The sequence below is a fragment of the Ictalurus punctatus genome, chromosome 8, assembly GCF_001660625.3.
Source record: "Ictalurus punctatus breed USDA103 chromosome 8, Coco_2.0, whole genome shotgun sequence".
NCBI classification, from domain to species: domain Eukaryota; kingdom Metazoa; phylum Chordata; class Actinopteri; order Siluriformes; family Ictaluridae; genus Ictalurus; species Ictalurus punctatus.
In genome coordinates this window covers 17,177,471-17,196,402 of record NC_030423.2, presented here as the reverse complement: position 1 = coordinate 17,196,402, position 18,932 = coordinate 17,177,471, and the positions used below count along the sequence as shown (strand labels likewise).

The 18,932-nt window shown below is 37.8% G+C and overlaps 3 protein-coding genes across 6 annotated transcripts in view; all 3 read right to left on the bottom strand.

Moving 5' to 3' along the window:
- The window catches only part of adal (adenosine deaminase-like), a 7,125-nt gene extending 1,662 nt beyond the window's left edge, over positions 1 to 5,463 (bottom strand). The window contains exons 1-6 of one of the 2 annotated variants that reach the window (XM_017473360.3): positions 5,283 to 5,463; positions 3,647 to 3,777; positions 2,545 to 2,605; positions 2,358 to 2,445; positions 2,194 to 2,275; positions 1,990 to 2,116 (exon numbers count right to left, since the gene is read on the bottom strand). In XM_017473360.3, the coding sequence (XP_017328849.1) occupies positions 1,990 to 2,116; positions 2,194 to 2,275; positions 2,358 to 2,445; positions 2,545 to 2,605; positions 3,647 to 3,777; positions 5,283 to 5,327 (534 nt within the window). In that variant the 5' untranslated portion in view covers positions 5,328 to 5,463. The other variant, XM_017473361.3, reaches the window with a different exon arrangement.
- A 151-nt stretch (positions 5,464 to 5,614) lies between these two features.
- cplx3a (complexin 3a) lies at positions 5,615 to 10,958 on the bottom strand. Its single transcript, XM_017473587.3, has 3 exons — positions 7,380 to 10,958; positions 6,165 to 6,252; positions 5,615 to 6,029 (listed from the first exon to the last, which is right to left on the bottom strand). Exons 1-3 carry the CDS (start codon positions 7,535 to 7,537, stop codon positions 5,805 to 5,807), a joined length of 471 nt encoding a protein of 156 aa, XP_017329076.1. The 5' UTR covers positions 7,538 to 10,958; the 3' UTR covers positions 5,615 to 5,804.
- A 2,016-nt stretch (positions 10,959 to 12,974) lies between these two features.
- The window catches only part of csk (C-terminal Src kinase), a 39,698-nt gene continuing 33,740 nt past the window's right edge, over positions 12,975 to 18,932 (bottom strand). For all 3 annotated transcript variants that reach the window (XM_017474062.3, XM_017474064.3, XM_017474063.3), the window contains exons 9-13: positions 18,749 to 18,839; positions 17,171 to 17,244; positions 15,916 to 16,111; positions 15,720 to 15,806; positions 12,975 to 14,005 (exon numbers count right to left, since the gene is read on the bottom strand). In XM_017474062.3, coding sequence (XP_017329551.1) covers positions 13,826 to 14,005; positions 15,720 to 15,806; positions 15,916 to 16,111; positions 17,171 to 17,244; positions 18,749 to 18,839 — 628 coding nt within the window. In that variant the 3' untranslated portion in view covers positions 12,975 to 13,825. The remainder of the gene's footprint in view (positions 14,006 to 15,719; positions 15,807 to 15,915; positions 16,112 to 17,170; positions 17,245 to 18,748; positions 18,840 to 18,932) is intronic.

Genomic DNA, 18,932 nt, shown 5'->3' with positions numbered 1-18,932 from the left:
ACAAAGCTGCAATCTCAGCAAGAATTTTGCATTTAGTACAATCTGCAATTTAGTACAATTTGCATTTCCACAAGGGGTTGAACAGACACACAATAAAGATAATAACATCCACAATATGTTATTACATTTTCTTTTAACTACGACTTTTTTAAGTACTTCAGTACACTCAGTTGAATTTAAAACTTTATAATAGTTTACAATAATGCTTTATGTGCATTTATTACCGCATTCTACCAATTATATCAGTATACCAAGTTTGTCATAGGAAAGTTGTGTACGATCAAATCTGATCATAAAACGTCAACATAATTTTCCTTGTTTATTCATTTCATCTGTGTTGTATCAGTGCGGTCAAACTGATGCGTAGTCAGTAAGAGTGTGTGTAATATTTAAAAATCCTGAAAAAAGTTTGATTTGAAGTAAAATAATAATGATAATGAGTCTTTATTGGTCACAGCACAGTGAAATTCTTTTCTTCACATACCCTAGCGTGCCAGGAAGTTGGGGTCAGAGCACAGTGTGTGTGTGTGTATGTCTCTGTAATATTTAAACATCCCTGGGTCAGCCATGATACAGCACCCCTGGAGCAGAGAGGGTTAAAGGCCATGCTCATGGGCCCAACAGTGGTATCTTAGCAGTGCTGGGGCTTGAACCCGTGACCTTCTGATCAGTAACCCAGGGCCTTAACTTCTAAACCACCACTGCCCCGAGCCACCACTGCCCCATCATCTTTCCTTTACTTTCACACTACCCGTTGTGCCCCAGACGAGGATGGGTTCCCTTCTGAGTCTGGTTCCTCTCAAGGTTTCCTCCTCAACATCTTAGGGAGTTTTTCCCTTGCCACCGTCGCCACCGGCTTGCTCAATTGGGATTAATCCACACACTTAAAATCTGTATCCTGTGTTTATATGTTTCTGTAAAGCTGCTTTGAGACAATCCATTGTTAAAAGCGCTATACAAATAAAACTGAATTGAATTTCACTATAAATATTGTAGTTCTAACATTAATAACAATAAAATAGCAAATAACATTGATTATCACTATTGCGCACTCAGGAACCTCGAACTAATATAGATAACGTGATTTAGAATCTATACGCAGTTCGTAAATGTGAATCAGAGGTGCAGATGTAAACCTTCATCATCTCACTTGTCCTTTAACGGACTATTAGCTGCAGTTGTGTACAAGCTCTGACCTGGATTTATTTTAGTAGTCTGATTTTCAGTGTTAATTCATTTCTTTAAGCATTTTTGTGTATGACACATGGATTTGTATATTTGTTCAGGACATTAACTTGGCTCAAATATATTTATAATGAACACTTTAATTTAATCGGACCCCAGCTAAATCTAATATAGTTGAGTTCTAAAGTGAATAAAAAGCCAGTTATAAACAGAAAGTAAATAACTGGCAGGTAAGGTCGGAAAATGATTAGTTTTACATTTACATGTATGGCAGTTGGCAGACACCCTAATCCAGAGTGCCTTACAGAAATGCCTTGAAGCACCTATCAATAAATAAATCCTGATTTTCTACCTGATTATGGCCTCAGACAGCGTTAATAATAATTTTTTTAAAAAGCAAACATTGATTAGACTCTTTATTTGCAGCAACCTCGGGCAAAAGCACCTTTTCTTTCCTCAGAACTTGGGTAGCCTGCTCAATTCTTTCCATTGATTTGATGACTTTTATAACATCTGTATAATTCAGGGTATTTTTAATGTAAATGAGATGTATGTGCGATTAAATTGGGGTGTGGTGTATTGATATGATGTAAATAGGGAACTTGTTTGGAGGGAACGGTCATACACACAGCTGAAGCTGATTCGTTCGTGCTCAAATCGCCGTTCATTTTGAATCAGACACAGATTCGTTCCTACGTCATTCTGTGCGATCAAATCCGCACTCGTTTCTATGCAGCTTTGATAAATAAGCGCCGATGTGTAGATCTAGGAATTCAAGCTATCCAATAAGGCAGCTGTACTGACTGTAGGATCACCGCTCAGGTCCAGTCCCACCACCACACCATCACTGGACAACATGAAGTCCTCGGTTAGCTTCACCGTCTCCATAGCAACCTCAGGGCCATTCCTGCGGTCCACAGCCACAAGAAACCTGTTCAACAGAAACAAACTTAATGTGTGTCACAATTCAGAGGAATCTACAGAAAGGTTTAGGAAGGACTTACAAACCTGACATCTATGTCCACTCCTTCTTGCTTACATTGATGGATGGCTTCAAGAACTGTCTCGATATATCTTCTTTTAGACAGACCTTGGCCAAAAAGGCAGAGTTCATCATGAAATAATGTAGTTTAGAATTGCTTCACAACATTTTGATGTCCACTAACATGTACCTGTTTTGGCTTCTTCCCGTGGAGTGCTGCGCAGTTCCAAGTACTTCACCCCATCTGCAGCAAACTCCTCAATAACAGATTTGGCAACCTGATCAAATTAATGATTTAAAAAAAAAAAAAAAAAAAAAACCTCTATTAAACATTTCACCATGGAATTGATACAAAGTCAACATCAACATCAATTTACCATCAAAATGTCTTCCTCGGAATCAACAAGCTGATGGATCACTTTGAAAACCTCGAAGCATCTGTACAAAGGAAGAATGCAAGTGAAATCAGTGACCACAGACACATGAATATGACACTGCGTCATTTACATCCCATGAGAATTTGAACCATTAACATTACCATTGTTGGTCCTTAAATGGTATCCACTAGACATAACATGCCACCAATAGAGGGCAACAAATTACCAGTAGAGACCCACAGGGACCATTCCAGTTTCCATTAAAACCAATACAATTCCCATTATAAATTCTGTGAGGGTTTCTATTGTGTTGTTCTCAGCAGGGAAAGTAGATTTTTGCTGATTCTACCTGACCTACAGAAAGTTCATGGAACCACAACAATCATCCCTGGACATTTTGCAACACACTCTCAGACTAATGGTAAGGAAGGTAAAAAAGAAGCAAGTAGTCCCTTGAAAAGAGTTGCAGGACGACCTGAAAGCAGCAGGTGCAACAGCTAAACGGTTGCCTCGCACCGCTGAGGTTGGTGGCTCGATTCCCGCCTCTGGGTACTCCGGTTTCCTCCCCCAGTCCAAAGATGTGCATTGTAGGATGATTGTCATTTCCAAATTGTCCGTAGTGTGTGAATGTGTGTGCTATTGTGCCCTGCCTCATGGCCCGTGTCCCCTGGGATAGGCGCCAAGCTTAAACGATACAAAAAATGGATGGATAGATTCTGTTGCATGTTTTAGATTGTTGTCTCGTTGCCACATACAAACGCATTTCATTTTCAATTTATTGGAATAATTTTTTACAGAAACACTGTATTATAAAATATCTGTATTTTCATGTTTCATCCAGAAAACATGGGGGACGTAAACTATTGCTCTCAACTGTAAACTACCTGTATATTACAGCGTCTGTAACCAATTCTGTCTTGTTCTATGATTCGTGAAAAAAGCAATTCTTTAAAACATTCTATCTTTATAGCTGTATCAACAGACAGATTTTATCTTTATGAGTGCAAAAGCGCATACTACCTTACTAAACTATACTATTAGTGCACTGCTAGTAGATTTGTGCTAATTAGTGATTCTACTCAGTAAAGCGTTGAGTACACACTCGGCCAGTGTGCGCCGCTGTCCGCTGCGTATCGCCGTCCCGCTGGACTCGATGTTCAGATGTGGTTTTCGGGCAATGAGTTTCTCCATCGTTGCAAAGCTGACAGAGCCGTTAAGATGTGCATGGAGCTCCTGTAAACAAAAAGAAAAGCAATTTTAATAGCATCAATCCGATATGCCGATAAATTTTCTGCTATAAGAATGATAAGGATTAGACAATAAGTAATGAATATAACAAGACAGGGCTGTGTGATGTGGCTAGACACAAAGCAGAGTAACTTACCACCCTCAAATTGATTCTTTTACAATGACAGTATGTCCCCTAGTCTTTTATTCCCCTTATACAACAATGTTTTGACAATTACTTTAAAAAAACACATTATTAATGAATGACACATCATTTACAGCTAAAGTTAATGTTATAGACCATCCCAAAACAAGTTAGTTCCTGTTAGTACTTATATTATAGCAGCTATAAACAGTTGTTCCTTCACCAGTCTCGTTTTTTCTCTCTTAGACTAGAAAAAAAGTCCTCTGAAGACTTGGTGAAAAACTTGACTGAGTAGACACAGCAGACTCCTTCCAAAAATGCTAAACATCTCCTCACAGAAAACTTCACCATATCAAAGTTCCCAAATCCCCCCCCCTCCCCCTTGTTAAATAAAACATTTCTAATATATTTATTATTAGTCTTCGAGTAAGCAGAGCATCCTCCACACAAGCTCCTATAAATGAGCTGCTACTACAGACACTAGTATTCGAACAAGTGCATTAAAACGTGAATTTTATATCTGTGACTTGAATTACAGCCAGGTCTACTGCCAGAGCTGCTGTTATAGAAAATTATTCAACACCTTCTGACCAAAAAGAATCAAGAATCTGACACAGAAGGATGATACAGAAAGTAACACCATTTCATAATTATTGAGGTAAAAAGAATGTACACCAACAAGTCATAGTTCTTGTTTAATATAATTATTTTTTATAATTGTATTTTATAATAATAATAATAATAATAATAATAATAATAATAATGCGAATATGTTTTGTTGATCTCATAATTTGCTGTCAGGTTTAACAGAACTTTACAGAATTCTGCACAATTTTGCAAGAATTATGAGAAAGAAAGGTCAAAAGCAGAATTTGATAAATTACTATTTAATTTCTCTTCAAATAAGCATATCAACTTTAAAAAAATTACTTAAAGTATTACAAGTTCAGGAACGTTCCCATATTGGGGAAAAGGCTAACGTACAGTACATGACATGGACACTAATGGGTAAACATCGCCATCTAGCGGCGGCACCTTTGCAACTTCAGTATGATTATAACGTGAACCAGAACATTGGAATAAAAAAAACTGAATCGGTCTTCAGAAGTATTGGCGCCCTTCACCTCAGCCACGTTCCTATTATACCATGTTGTGTGGTTTACCTTTAGATACACTCGATTAACTTTTCTACATTAATCGTAATGAGCTTGCAATCAGCTTAGGCTCCTAGCTGTTGTTGGCAACGTGCTAATTTCCTTCCTCAGCTTTAATAAGCCATTAATCTGCACTACTGTCTCAATCAAGTCAACACACTGTATAAACAGTTGCTAAATTACGAGCCCTAATTTTGTATTAGTCTACTTACCACTTTAGGTATCTGTCGATAAAAAAGGTCAGCTTCCGTGTCCATTAATATTTTTTGTTTTATATTTATATATATATATAAATTATATTTTAAGGAACTTTTAAATATCTGATACAGAACAACGCTGGTTAAATATTTTTGTAAACAATTAACACGGACCGGTTTCCTAGTTGCACAATAAATGTGCAACACTAATATTATTCCCAAATACACACAACCTCGCGCCGTTAGTTCCCACCTTTATTTGCGTTGATATACTAATACATTAATACACTTTATCAACAGAAGCAGCAGCAACAACAACAACAATAACAACAACAACAATAATAATAACAACAACATATGTGAATAATTATTTTAATACAAAAATGTAACTAAAAGCTTTTTAAAATCAACATTGTGTAGGAATGTGTAAGGAATGTGCTTTTTAAGCTTAAATAAGTTATTATTATTAGATGAGCTAATATAAATATCTCAGATTAGCTCTCTCATCCTGAGATTTAATATGTATAAGAACCTCCATCACATGACTTCACATTTTTCTGCTGTTTCTTTGAGGTCTCCGAATGTGGCCTGCACTTTGTCCTTCAGCTGGTTGATATCAACATCCTGTAAGCTGCTGAGTTGACCCAGGACAGACTGTTTGTGCTCTTCTTCTTGGTTGTCTTCTGCGATCATCTTAGCCAGCTCTGAGGGCAGCTCCACATCCTTGCCTGCTGCCTGGATTTGTATTTCATCCAGCTCACTCTAGGGTGAGACAAACGCAAGCAGGTAGGTCCAGGACACAGTGATCAGCATTATATACTATATAGATACTATATGAAGAGAGGCATGGTAAGCATATCGTACTATAGCTGGGATTTGTTATGTGACGCTACTCACCTTGGGCAGCCTGTATTTTTCCCTAAAGTGGCTCCTGACTGTGGCTCTCTCCGCATTCTTCTGTGCAAAGCTGGCTTCTCGCTCCAGCCTGAGAGAACACGATACACACAATCGGTTTGTAGACTGAAAACTCAACATCTTTAGACTAACGTATTCTTCTACATTACAATACTTGATTCACCAGACAACTGCTTTGGTTAAAACTCACACACAAGTACACACTGTAGGACTCCCTCCAGTTTGCTTTGTATCTCAGTATCTCATTCTCTCTATCTCATTCTCTCTTCTCTTCCTGCTTTCCTTGTTTTTCTTTCTTTTCTTCTTTCTCTCATTCCTTCCTTCCTCTCAACTCTCTTTCTTTCTTTCCTCTTATCTCATCTCTCTTTCCGTCCTTCCTTCTTTCCTAGGTGTGCATGTGCAATGGACTGGTGTCCCATCCAAGTTGTATTCACACCCTACGCGCAGCATTCCCCGGATAGCCTCCAGACTCACCGTGACTTCGACCAGGATGATGTGGTTACTGAAGATGAATGAATGAATGAATGTCATAAAGGGCTGTGTACAAATTTATCAGATTTTTATGCTTTGAAGTGTAATATAAGTCCATCCAGAAAACCACGTGACAGAAAGATTAAGCAAAATGAGCATTTCTGGGGCAAAAGAATAGAAATAAAAAATCTTCTCCTAAAATGCATGTCACATAAAGAATAAATGAATATGTGGTGTACATGATGTCAAAGAGAAAACTATCTGAAATTCTGAACAAGAGAAATATGTCCTTAGGTCACTGTGGTGTACATTATTGATTGAAGGTACACTGGTCTGTAATTTAAAACCTAATACCTTCTATTATTACATGAGATAGAGGTAATGCGGCTATTTTTATATTGCAGGATGCTGGAAACTAAATACCGTGCTCAAATATTTGTGCAAAAACGGTTTGCGAATGTAATTTAAAACCTTTTTTTTTAAATACAATTTTAAAAGTTCAACAGACTGTTCATTTTACATGGAATCTTAATGCATTATTATCATGCCTAAAAGATGAGATGAAGGGTTTTTATTATTATTATTATTATTATTATTATTATTATTATTATTTTAATCTGCCACTCTTAAGCCCAAAATGCAACTCTCCTAAGGTCCAGTCTAGAAACACTGAGCGAGCGTTTCTCAGCATTAACTTCAGAAATTAGGTTTACAAAACTTACTTACTTCTCCTCTGCCAGCTGCTGCTGATACTCCTCAAACTCCTCCTGTGTCATCCCCTTAGCCGTGGCCTCAGACTTCTCCCCTTCGACTTTCTCTTCTTTGAGACCCCCAGTGAGATCCTTCAGCTGTCCCCCTATCATATGTTTCACCATGAATGCCATCACTCCACGTCTGCTCAACACAACCCCTTCACAAACACGTCACACAAATCAGAACTGAATTGAAATAGTAATACTTTGTGTCAAAACAAGAAATAAAACTCGAAATCAAGTGTCCATCTGTGTGGATCTTCCGGAGGTGCTTCTGCTTCAACGCCAGCTTCTCATGGACAGCTCTGTCTCAGCGCATGTGACCGTGTGCTCTCTGACTCTCTCTCTTTATATAAATCCATCCTGTCCTGTCTGTCTCCTGCTCTCTCTCTCTCTCTCTCTCTCTCTCTCTCTCTCTCTCTCTCTCTCTCTCTCTCTATCTATCTATCTATCCATATGTACTGTATATACAGCAGAACATAATAGCATAGAAGTTTTAATGGGTACATATCTGAGGCAAGCGGACAAACAGATGATACTAAATTATAGCATAACAATACCAAACCTTAACTCAAACGCATATAAGTACAGGACATACACATACAACACACAATACAGATACAATGTAAAACACCCACAATACACAGTCTTGAAAGTATGAGCAACGATTAAATCTAGAAATTTAAATGTTTACCATACTATATTTAGAAGCTACAATACACATGATGCTTCTACTCCCATGGCACCTCTTGACTATTGTTTTTTTTTTTTAAGCATCCTTTAAAAATAAATAAATAAATAAATAAATAAAGTGTCAGGGAGACAGGTAGTGATTTAGGGCCTTATGCTTTATTGTGGTTGTTGTTGTTTTATGTTTCTGGAATGCTCTTAATTTTTCTTATTATTCATATTTTTATTACAGTTTTAATCCTGGTCAGAGTCATGGTGGATCTGGAGCCTATCCCTGGACATTAAGCAGGAATACACCCTGAATGGGACACTAATCTATCCCAGGGCATTATGTGCACACACATTCACACATTTATTTCAGTCTAGGGGCATTTTAGATTAGCTAATTAGTTATCCAGATTAGATGTCCAGGGATAGACTCCAGACTCCTGATCATAGAAAGATGCACTAACAATAAACAACAATAATTTCATCTCAACCATTTTTGCGTCATTCTCCGTCCATTTCTCTTCAAATTCCACTGTAGTACTAGTACATGCTTTGGGTGGCTCGGGCTCCCGGGGCACTGCTCCTTTGCCCACAAGGGTGAAATGAATCTGGTAACATTTATTCTTTTATCAGATTCCATTATCTATTAACATTTAAAACCAGTGTTCTGTAAGATTATTTTCCAGTGTTTTAGTCTTAGATGCTGCTGTGTTTATTTTGACTGCTTTACTATGTCTGTCAATCAGGTCTCCCGGTTTTAAATCGTCAATGTAAATTATGAACGTAATCCCATGCCATCCAATGATGTTTGTGTACGCAGCTGCATATGGCACAATATATAAAAATGTTTCATTCATATTCTTTCTTATAGACATGTTTGATTTAGTTTACCTCTAAGTATCAATTAATGCATTAACTAACAAACATGTACTGACATGTACTTAAGATGTTTTTTATTCAAGGATGACTACATAAGATTCACGTCATGGTTAAGGTTAGCTCTTCACTAGTTCCTGATTGGTATATGCTGTAACTCATCACTAGTTCATATTTAAACAAGTACTAATTCAGGTATTAGTGCATGATTATTCATGTAGTCATTGTAAAGTCTTACCATTATTTCTTTTCTCTCATTATTTTTTCTCCCTCATTCCAACAGAGGGTTTTGACCTAAAATGCAATAATTAGAGTACTGCTCTCTTCAAATAGAAATGTCTGAGTGCTGAGTTATTCCCTGTCATATTTACATGGTTTAAACTTACGCCTAATGTAGTGTTTTCCTAAGACATGGATGTGGATGATATATATATATCAATTTAGTCTGTTTCATAAGGCAAATCTCTATGCTCATATGGCCTGATGATGGATTTGCTGTGAGAGAGCAATGATTCACCGTTCTGCCCTGAAGATTCTGTCCCAACACTTACATCCTTATACAACACGTATATATTCTGCATTTGTGTTCATTTCAGGTTTGATGCGTTCAGTTCCCTCAAGGCTTTCTTTAATCAGCGTTCGTTACTTTATTCAAAAGCATCTTGCTGACAAGATTCTGACTTTTTTTTCTTCCTCATTGCGTGTTTTTTCTGTTGCATGGCTACTATGTGGAAAACTAAGTGATAATTTGCATTTAGTAGCAGTGCAACACAAACACTCCCCCACACACACCTGCAATTCATGAAGCTATGAAGCTAATAATTACACAATGCTCAGCTGATAAAGAACATGCATGAATACACACATTACCATAATGCATGACTGAACAATTCAGGATTGACTCATTCCCAAGGAGTGTTAAGGAGTGTTAATCGATGCAGATTCATGCCATTGTGTCCACATGAAGACACGCTGCCAGCTGAAACAAAGTCTAACAGCCCTCAGCATTGAATAATTAGCTTGCTACTTGGTACTGAAATGGAATATTTGTTTGTCTTGAAGATACTTCCTTAGAGGAGGTCAGAACATTCACTAATATTCAGTGACGTATTTGACAGCTTATAAGAAGTTTAGGCTGTAATGTTTCCTGTACTCATGTTTATGTGAGGATTCTTTGTGAATGACTCACTGTTGTGATATTCCTGTTATATATAACTACAAGAATTTATGAGTCCATGGAAGATTGTTTAGCAGTTGATGCTAAATGTAATTTTAGTTGTATGAAGTATTTTCAGAGTAATTAACTGACACAACTGAGAGAAATCTAAGCATTTTCTGTACCGCTTATCCTACACAGGGTCATTGAGGACCCTGGAGCCTATGCCAGGGAACTCGGAGTACAAGCCGGGAGACACCCTGGTTGGGGTGCCAACCCATTGCAGGACACAATCACACACTACAGACAATTTGAAAATGCCAATCAGCACATGTTTTTGGATTTAAGGAGGAAACCCCCAAAGCACAGGTAGAACATGCAAACACAGGCCTGAGGTGGGATTTGAACCCCCAACCCCAGAGGTACGAGGCAAACATGCTAACCACTAAGCCACAATGCCCCCTGAGAGAAATATTGACACTCCCAATTGTTTTTTTCTAGTGTCCACGGTCATTCTGCCTTTACACTTCAGTTCTATGTGCTAGCTAGCTAAATTGTGCACCTCAAATTACCTACACAAACAGAGGGGCAAAAAACATCTGCAAAATGTAACATTATTTGTTGAAGAACTGTCGTGACAAATGACAGCTGACAGGAACTCAGGGTGAGATTGCACATGAGGGGAAACTGCTGCTTTTCAGCAGCTCTGACTTTGTTCGTTCAGCTCACACTGACAGATGCACACACAAGCTCAACTGAGAGAGAGAGAGAGAAAGAAAGAGAGAGAGAGAGAGCTTATTAATATGTACCCACAAGTGAGCAAAATGAGTGCTGTTAATTTATTCCCCCACACTATGGCTGCAGACTTCTGCTAAACCACTCCCCCACCTGCCACATATATTAACGTAAACATTTCCATAAAGTTATTATTTGGAAGGTAATAACGGTTATGTAAATTCCTTTATCATTTTAAAATAACTCCTAGAATATTTGACAAAACCTGATCTTCCAGGAACCGTAATGTTACCCAAACAAATGTTCTGCTAAACTAAAATTTCTAGCTGGGGTTCTGATCTCGGTCCAATCTCATTTCCATAAGTTTCCCAGAGAAAACCATTCAGTTCTTAGAACATGTCACTGTTTCTTGGGATTCCAAGTTAAAAATGCTTACAAATTATCAAACTGTAAATCATCTGAGCCCTATTTTAATAACTTTATGAAGCAACTTGTGATGTTTTTTCATCTATTTGATAGTGGATTGTTTTTGTGTTTCTTATGCTGTTGCTGAGGTGCACAGCAACAAAGCAAGTCTCTGTTGGTGACTCATCCAGGGTGTCACTGTTTAGCATGTTCCCTGACATACGGATACAATCCAAGAGCCCGAGGCAGAGCCGGCACCGTTTGCTCTGATGCACATCTCGGATCTCCACTCATTAAACAAAAGCTTATTCATGAGCTGATTCTCCACTGTCCCACACACTGATTATGAAACATTTATGCAAACTAGACACAAGAGAGATTGAGCCTGGAGACGTGGATTACACTAAGATGACAAGATCTCACCAAAGCCTGACATCTCATACACCTTGAAGCTATGTGAGAAAGCTAGTGGAGGAGGAGCAGTCTGAACAGAACAAAAGAAAAAAAAACCTCCTCCATTTCATATCTCAGTATAGTAAACAAAAATGTGTATTTTATATGGAATATATTCCTCTGATCTAACATATTTTGTCATAGCCCTAGAACAGAACCAGCAGCATGCAGTTATAAAGGTTTATATTTCATCCTGACTGAAGCATCATCAGTTCTCTTCTTCTCAGGATATTGTTACTGCAATGTCGTATCAGATGTATGGTGTTCTATGCATAGCAGAGGAGAAAAGCAGAAAAACAAGCACTCTGCAGTCTGAAAGGGATGTCTGTGACACAGGAGGCACAGATAACAACCGTTACTGTTTCACTTCACTTTTTCATCTCCTGTCAAACAAAACAGAAACCTTCAAACCAAAAAGTGGCAGCCAACCTTTATACATTCCCTGAAGAAGAAAAAAGCGTTTCTTCAAAAGGATTCAGTTCATTGTTTACAAATGCCTTGCCAAAACTGCAGAATGTTAATAATTGAACATTATAATTATCTTGTTCAAAAGTCTACACCCCCCCCCCCCCCCCCCCCCCGGCCCCTAAGGTATCATGATCCCCACGGTTACATATGGTGGTGGCTCTTTAATGTCTTGGGGCTATTTTTCTGCCAGAGGACCTGGACATTTTGTTAGGATACATGGCATCATGGACTATCAAATATCAACAGATATTAAATGAAAACCTGACCGCTTCTCCCAGAAAGCTTAAAATGGTCCATGGTTGGATCTTCCAGCAGGACAATGATCCAAAACGTACATCAAAATCAACACGAAAATGGTTTACTGACCACAAAATCAAGCTCCTGCCATGGCCATCCCAGTCCCCTGACTTGAACACCATAGAAAACCTGTGGGGTGAACTGAAGAGGAGAGTCCACGAGCATGGGCCTCGAAATGTGAAGGATCTGGAGACATTCTGTATGGAGGAATGATCTCAGATCCCTTGCCATGTATTCTCCAACCGAATGGGGCATTACAGGAGATGACTCGGAGCTGTTATCTTGGCAAAGGAAAGTAGCACAAAGTATTGACTAAAAGGGTGCCAATAATTGTTGCACACCTATATTTAACAAAGATTTTTTCTTTTTTTTTTTAGAAACGTGTGTTGTCTTTGCAGTTGTTTGATATCCATGAGGCCAAGGTATTTTTTGTCTTTTTTTTTTTTAACAAAGGATCAAAAGGTTAAACAATAGACAAGTATTCACATACATACACACACCTTCAGGACTTGTACAGGCAGACAACTTTATATTTTCTTTCTTCAACGTCTTCTTACACTTTACATACAAAATGCTCCTTTTTTTATGGATCAAAAACGTAATCAGCAAATCTCCCACTCCCCCAACCCCCACCCACATCCCCTTATGTGAATTCACACATGCTTCAAGTTCAATATTTTCCAGGGTTAAGAACGAGACCCACTTTTCAATAAATTGAAAGACATTAAAAACTACGGGTGTGAACACTGAATAATAAAAACTAAATAACAGCAACAGCTCAGGTGCAGGGAAGAGTCCAGTGCTCCGGAAACACAACGTCCACAGAGGAGTATGCACAGACGCACGCTTGCACATCCACACAAACCCATGGTCATGTGAACATGCTGATTAAAGAGGAATCGGTCTATACAACACTGTGCTGTGTGAGCATGACTTAGCAAAGTGAAAAGAGTATTCTAGTAGAAGGGGAAACAGCAAGACAGTGAAAGACATAAAAACAAACAGGTCATAAGAGGCTGGGAACAGTTAAATTATTTATAAAAATAAAAAAAAAAAGAAAAAGAAAAAAAAAGAAAAGAAAGAAAAACCATCAAGAAAGGCAAAAACACAAGAGAAGGCCAGCCTCTCCGATTCTATAAACAAATCATAAAGGCACAGCGAAAGAAAGGAAGAAATAAAATAAAATAAAATAAAAACAAGTGGGGATCAGTAAAACAATTTGGCCATACTTATATTTCATCCTCTATTTCAAGTGTGTGATGACAGAGTGCTGTTCTGAGAGCGTGTGTGTGTGTGTGTATACAGTCCTCTGTGCTCTCTCTAACGGAGTTAGTCTGTCTGTGTCCTTGCTCTCACAGGTAATCTTTATCTTGGATGAGCTGCAGGTTCTCTCTCAGCGCTTTAAAGCTGGGCCGCATTGCCGGCTCCAAAGTCCAGCACAGCTTCATGACGTCGTATACAGCAGGAGGACAGCCGTCCGGGGAGTCCATCTTGTAGCCCTTTTCCACGCGTGGCACCACGTCTTTCAGAGGCTGTGACAAGACAGAGAGACTTTTAAAGGTGGATTGGTACAATTTGTGCAATTAAATTTGTTGAGGTTTAAAAAATTAAGAAAGAAAGAAAGAAAGAAAAAGCACCACCATCATCATCAATATTAGCAGCAGACAAACCTATAATTTGTGGACTATTGTGCCTCCTGCTGGAGACTACCATGTTACTGTTACTAGTGCAGGTATTGTAAAATATAGGTGTTATTTTGTCCAATTTTACTAAAATTAGTGATGTTGTATAGTTTATTTAGTTTAGTTTTTGTATATATTCTGGCTTTTACCAGACTAGTCCATCACAAGGCACCGGGCCCACACCAGGCCCAATCACACAGTGATTCACACCTAGGGGCAATTTATCATAGCCAATCCACCTACTGGCAGGGTTTTGGGAGACAACCCAGAGGAAACCCATGTGGGGATGGGGGCATGGGGTGTGTGTGTATCCAGACAGTATCCTGAGCTCAGGATCAAACCTGGGACCCTGGAGCCGTAAGACAACAACACAATCTACTAGGGATGCATTGAAATGAAAATTCTTGGCTGAAGCCGAAACCGAATATGATGAAAAACGTTTTTTTCGCGTTTTTTCCATTTATTTTGCCATTTTTTTCACCATTGCATAAATTAAATAGTCAAAATGTGCTTTTTACTATTTTGTCTTGCTTTTCAAAGAAAAAAAATCAATTACAAAAACTTCAATTTCAAAATATTTATTTAACACTGAACATTTTTTTTTCATTCCAGCAGGCATAGGCTACCAACAAGACACAATATAACTTTAAATAAATAAATTAGTAAAATAAAAATATTTTTATGTGGTCATCTTTGAGCCCCCCTTGAACAGACTATGTTAGGCCTATAAGTGACTGCTGAAAGAATGTAACACTCTGTAGCCTACAACTAAAAAGTGCATTAAAAAGTGCAGAAAATGGTTCTATCCGGTTCTATACAGCTGATTATATTGGGGATATATACCGCTCGTGTCCCTGTACACCTCATGGAGTATTATAGTAGATATAGTATAGTTAGATATGTTGTTAATGTTATGATAGATTTAGTTAGTTTAAATTATAGATTAGTTCATTTAGTCCCTGCTGGTTTTTCCGCTCCCAGTCCATAGTACTAGTTCATGTTTCTTGTTTTGTGTTTTGATCCTGTTTTCTGTGACCGCGTCTCTGATTCCTGCTTTGCCCCGTTTACGCCTGTCGCGTCATCAAACACGTCATTGTTCGGTCAAATTTATTCGGCCTTTTCACTTATTCAGCCGAACACCGAAAATGCTTTTTTTTGTTGTTGCTATTTTCGACCGAATAATTTCGGTTGCCGAACATTTGGTGAATCCCTACTATCGACTGCGCCAGTGTGCAATTCACCAATGCAACAAATCTTACTTATTTATTTTTACATTTCTTTTTAACTGTGTACTTAATGGTATAGAACATATGTTAGAAGTGTATAAGGTAGTTTTTGTTTGTATCACAGCAGCACAAGGCTCTTTTTTCATCTCTCTTGAGGTTAAGAAGACAAATAAATGCAGTTTCGTCATTTTCTTGAGAAGTTCAAAGCTTCAAGCCCTGAAGACTTTCCTGTGGTGTAAAACTGTGGCTTTACCTTTGACGATGTCACAGAAAACCACAATTGCACATTTGTATCTTTCTGAAACTAAATACTGGACTAAATAACCAAGAATACTCACGATTCTCGGGTATGGTACGCGGCCAAAGGAATAGATCTCCCAGAGCAATATTCCATAACTCCATACATCTGACTTAGTGGAGAATTTCTGTTCAGGCACACACAGGAATTACAGAATTTAGCAGTGGTCTACACACGTGTCTGCAGTTTATCTGCCTATTCAGACACAAGCGCTCGTGCACATACACTTGAACTACCTTTTCTCTCAGGGCTTCAGGGGACGTCCATTTGATGGGCAGCTTAGCCGTGTCCTGAGTGGACGATGCCTCCTTGGTCAAACCGAAATCACTGACTTTAGCGATGTTGTCGTCGGAAACTAAAACATTCCGAGCTGCCAGATCTCTATGGACGAAGTTGTTAGCCTCCAGATATTCCATGGCCTCACACACATCCCTACACAAAGAGGCCGAGAGAAAGCATGTAATCCAAATAACAGTAATAATTAAAATGATTACAATGATAGGAAACTGGAATGTCATTTTAAAATGTCTAGTCAAGGTGACCGAATTACACCACACATTTTGTGACCTTAGTGAAATACTATTCTTTCTGCATTTTCAGTCTAATCTCTATATGCCATATCCATAGCGCGTGTGTGATTACCACAGAGAAGGTAAATCACATTTCTCTGTACAGAAAATAGACCAGAAATACTGTTTACCCTAAACTCATTTATTATGAATGTTTTAGGGATGTCAATAAATGTTTATGCAAACCACGTTTTTATTCAACACATATGAATTTTATTTTCAGAGATGGACTACTTTTCAGATGGAAGGATCTTCATAGAGGATCTTCATAGTGGATCTTCAACACTCATTATCCATCAATGATTAATTTTTTTAAATTTTTTTTTAAATCAGCTAAAAACATATTTTTCCACTTTAGTATTTAACAAGCTTTTATGAGTTGCCTTATTTTGACCAGTAATGTTATGTTTAAATTACTTTTATATTATTTAAATTATTGTCTATATTTAAACATTTTAATTATATATTATTATTTAGTTATTAGAAGAAATTCTGTCCATCACTGCTATTATTTATTACATATTTATTATCTGCCTGTATGATTAAGTTGATAATAATAATAATAATAATAATAATAATAATAATAATAATAATAATAATAATGATGATAATAGGAAGAAGTAGAAGAAGAATCTATGCTACAGAAATAGATTCTTCTACTTCTTCCTATTATCATTATTATTATCATCATCATCATCATCATCATTATTATTACTACTACTACTACTCAGTTTACATCTGATCATGGATGAATACCACAAAACCACTGAGAAGTTTACAATTATTTGGATAAGCCTTCATTAAACTAAAAGGTTTTCTATTCTTTTCTTAGCACAAGTAAATGCACTTGATGGCGAGAGATTGGGTTGAAAACCACTGGAATATTCCTCCAACGTACTACCAGACAAGATTAAAAACTCACATGGAGAACTTGAGCAAACAGTCTCCTCCGATAACAGTGCGTCCTCTGGAGCGGAGATAGTCCACCAGGCTTCCCTGCAGAGACACGGCCATTCCGTATTAATGTAGCCTTCCTTTCCATTTGTACAAGTTCAGCAAATAAATGTGCTCATTATGTCACTCATAATTCGCCATATTAAGATCCATCCTCAAGTGTTGCACATAAACAAAAATTGCATACATCTCCACAAGATAATTCAATTAACCTAAAGGCCTTGGAAAAGTATTTGCCATTTGAAAACAGATAAGCACAATTTTAATATAATGGGAGTTTACATTAAATTCCCCATACACAACACATTACTCATTTAATCTATTATTGGGAATTTGGCAATATTCTAATTATTACTGAATCGTGTAAACGCAGCAATCCTATTGCCTGATTCAGATTAAGAAATATTCTGACTTCCCAAACTCCGATTCCCACCCCTGGAATTTACCCGTTTTAGTCAGAAATTTGTTGCATGTAAACACCTTATTCAGAAAATCCACTGAAAGGAAATACATGCACATGCTCAGTTTGCAAGGAATTGTGGGTGCTAACAGTTGCATAGCTATAGGTTAGGTATTTAGGAATAATTTGAGGTATTTAGCAGCGCAGGCATACTTATAACAACCGTGTATACAGTAATATTCCTATGCCTGTACGCAGATAAACATCGTATTCAATATATGGCTGCAACCCAATTATAGACCTTAAACGGAATTTCATGTGCATGTAAACGTGGTCATTCTGAGATGTATAAAATTGAGTCATTCCAAATCCAGACTGTTACCTATCCAAAAAGGTTTCACCAAGAAGCTCCGTTATAGGAAAATCACTTATTTTTGAGATTCTGTACTAACGAGAATTTCCTACCGACAGACCGATGGATTGACAGACTAACGTTTAAAAAAATATTAGGTAGCCAGAAATTTGGCCTGAACATGAACGTGTAAAACATCTCTGTATGACAAACAGTAAGGAAGCTATTGAAGAAAAGCTATTTCAGACATTTTACCTTGCTGTGACCTTGACCCTGCTTGGATCAATTCCAAAATGTAATCAGTTCTTTTTGTTGGTTACAGAGATACTTCCATCTAAATCCTACAAAATTATTCAACCACTCATTCTTGAGAACCTCAGATGCACGCACAGACAACCTAGTGGCAGATTCCGAAGACTCTCCTGTGGCAGAAAACCTACTCATCATTACAAAGCACCGATACTGGAGTCTCCTTCCAGAAAGGTTCAATAAAGGTTCTTTTCCTAATAGAAAACTTCATCATACTAATATCTTTGTTAAATAACGTTTTCATACATTTATTCCACATCCATTTATTATTAGCCTTAAATTGTAGAGCATTCGCCATTCAAGCTTCTGTGAATTAGCTACAGCGAGCTCATTAACATAAACCTGTGATAAGAATTACAGTTACGCTTCTGTCCGAGCTGCTGTCATAGAAAATTAAAATCAACACCTTTTGACCAATTAGATTTGAGAATTCAACAGTTACGTGGTGTAACCAGTGCTGGTTAAATGCCGTTCATGTCACTGACCTTAGCCATGTACTCTGTGACGATGAATAAGCTGCCCTTCTCCTCTACGATCACTCCCAACAACTGCACCAGGTTATTGTGTCGCATTTGCCTACACACACACACACACACACACACACACACACACACACACAAAAAGGCATGGACGGGATTTAATATTTCATCAAGTTCAATTACTATAGTC

What these genes read in the sequence shown, in the direction of transcription:
- cplx3a (XM_017473587.3), bottom strand. Translation starts at nt 7,537, where the DNA reads ATGGCATTCATGGTGAAACATATGATAGGGGGACAGCTGAAGGATCTC. An exon ending in CAGCAGCTGGCAGAGGAGAA is followed by an intron (nt 6,253 to 7,379) that starts GTAAGTAAGTTT and finishes GTGTTCTCTCAG; the next exon opens with GCTGGAGCGAGAAGCCAGCT. An exon ending in AAAAATACAGGCTGCCCAAG is followed by an intron (nt 6,030 to 6,164) that starts GTGAGTAGCGTC and finishes GTCTCACCCTAG; the next exon opens with AGTGAGCTGGATGAAATACA.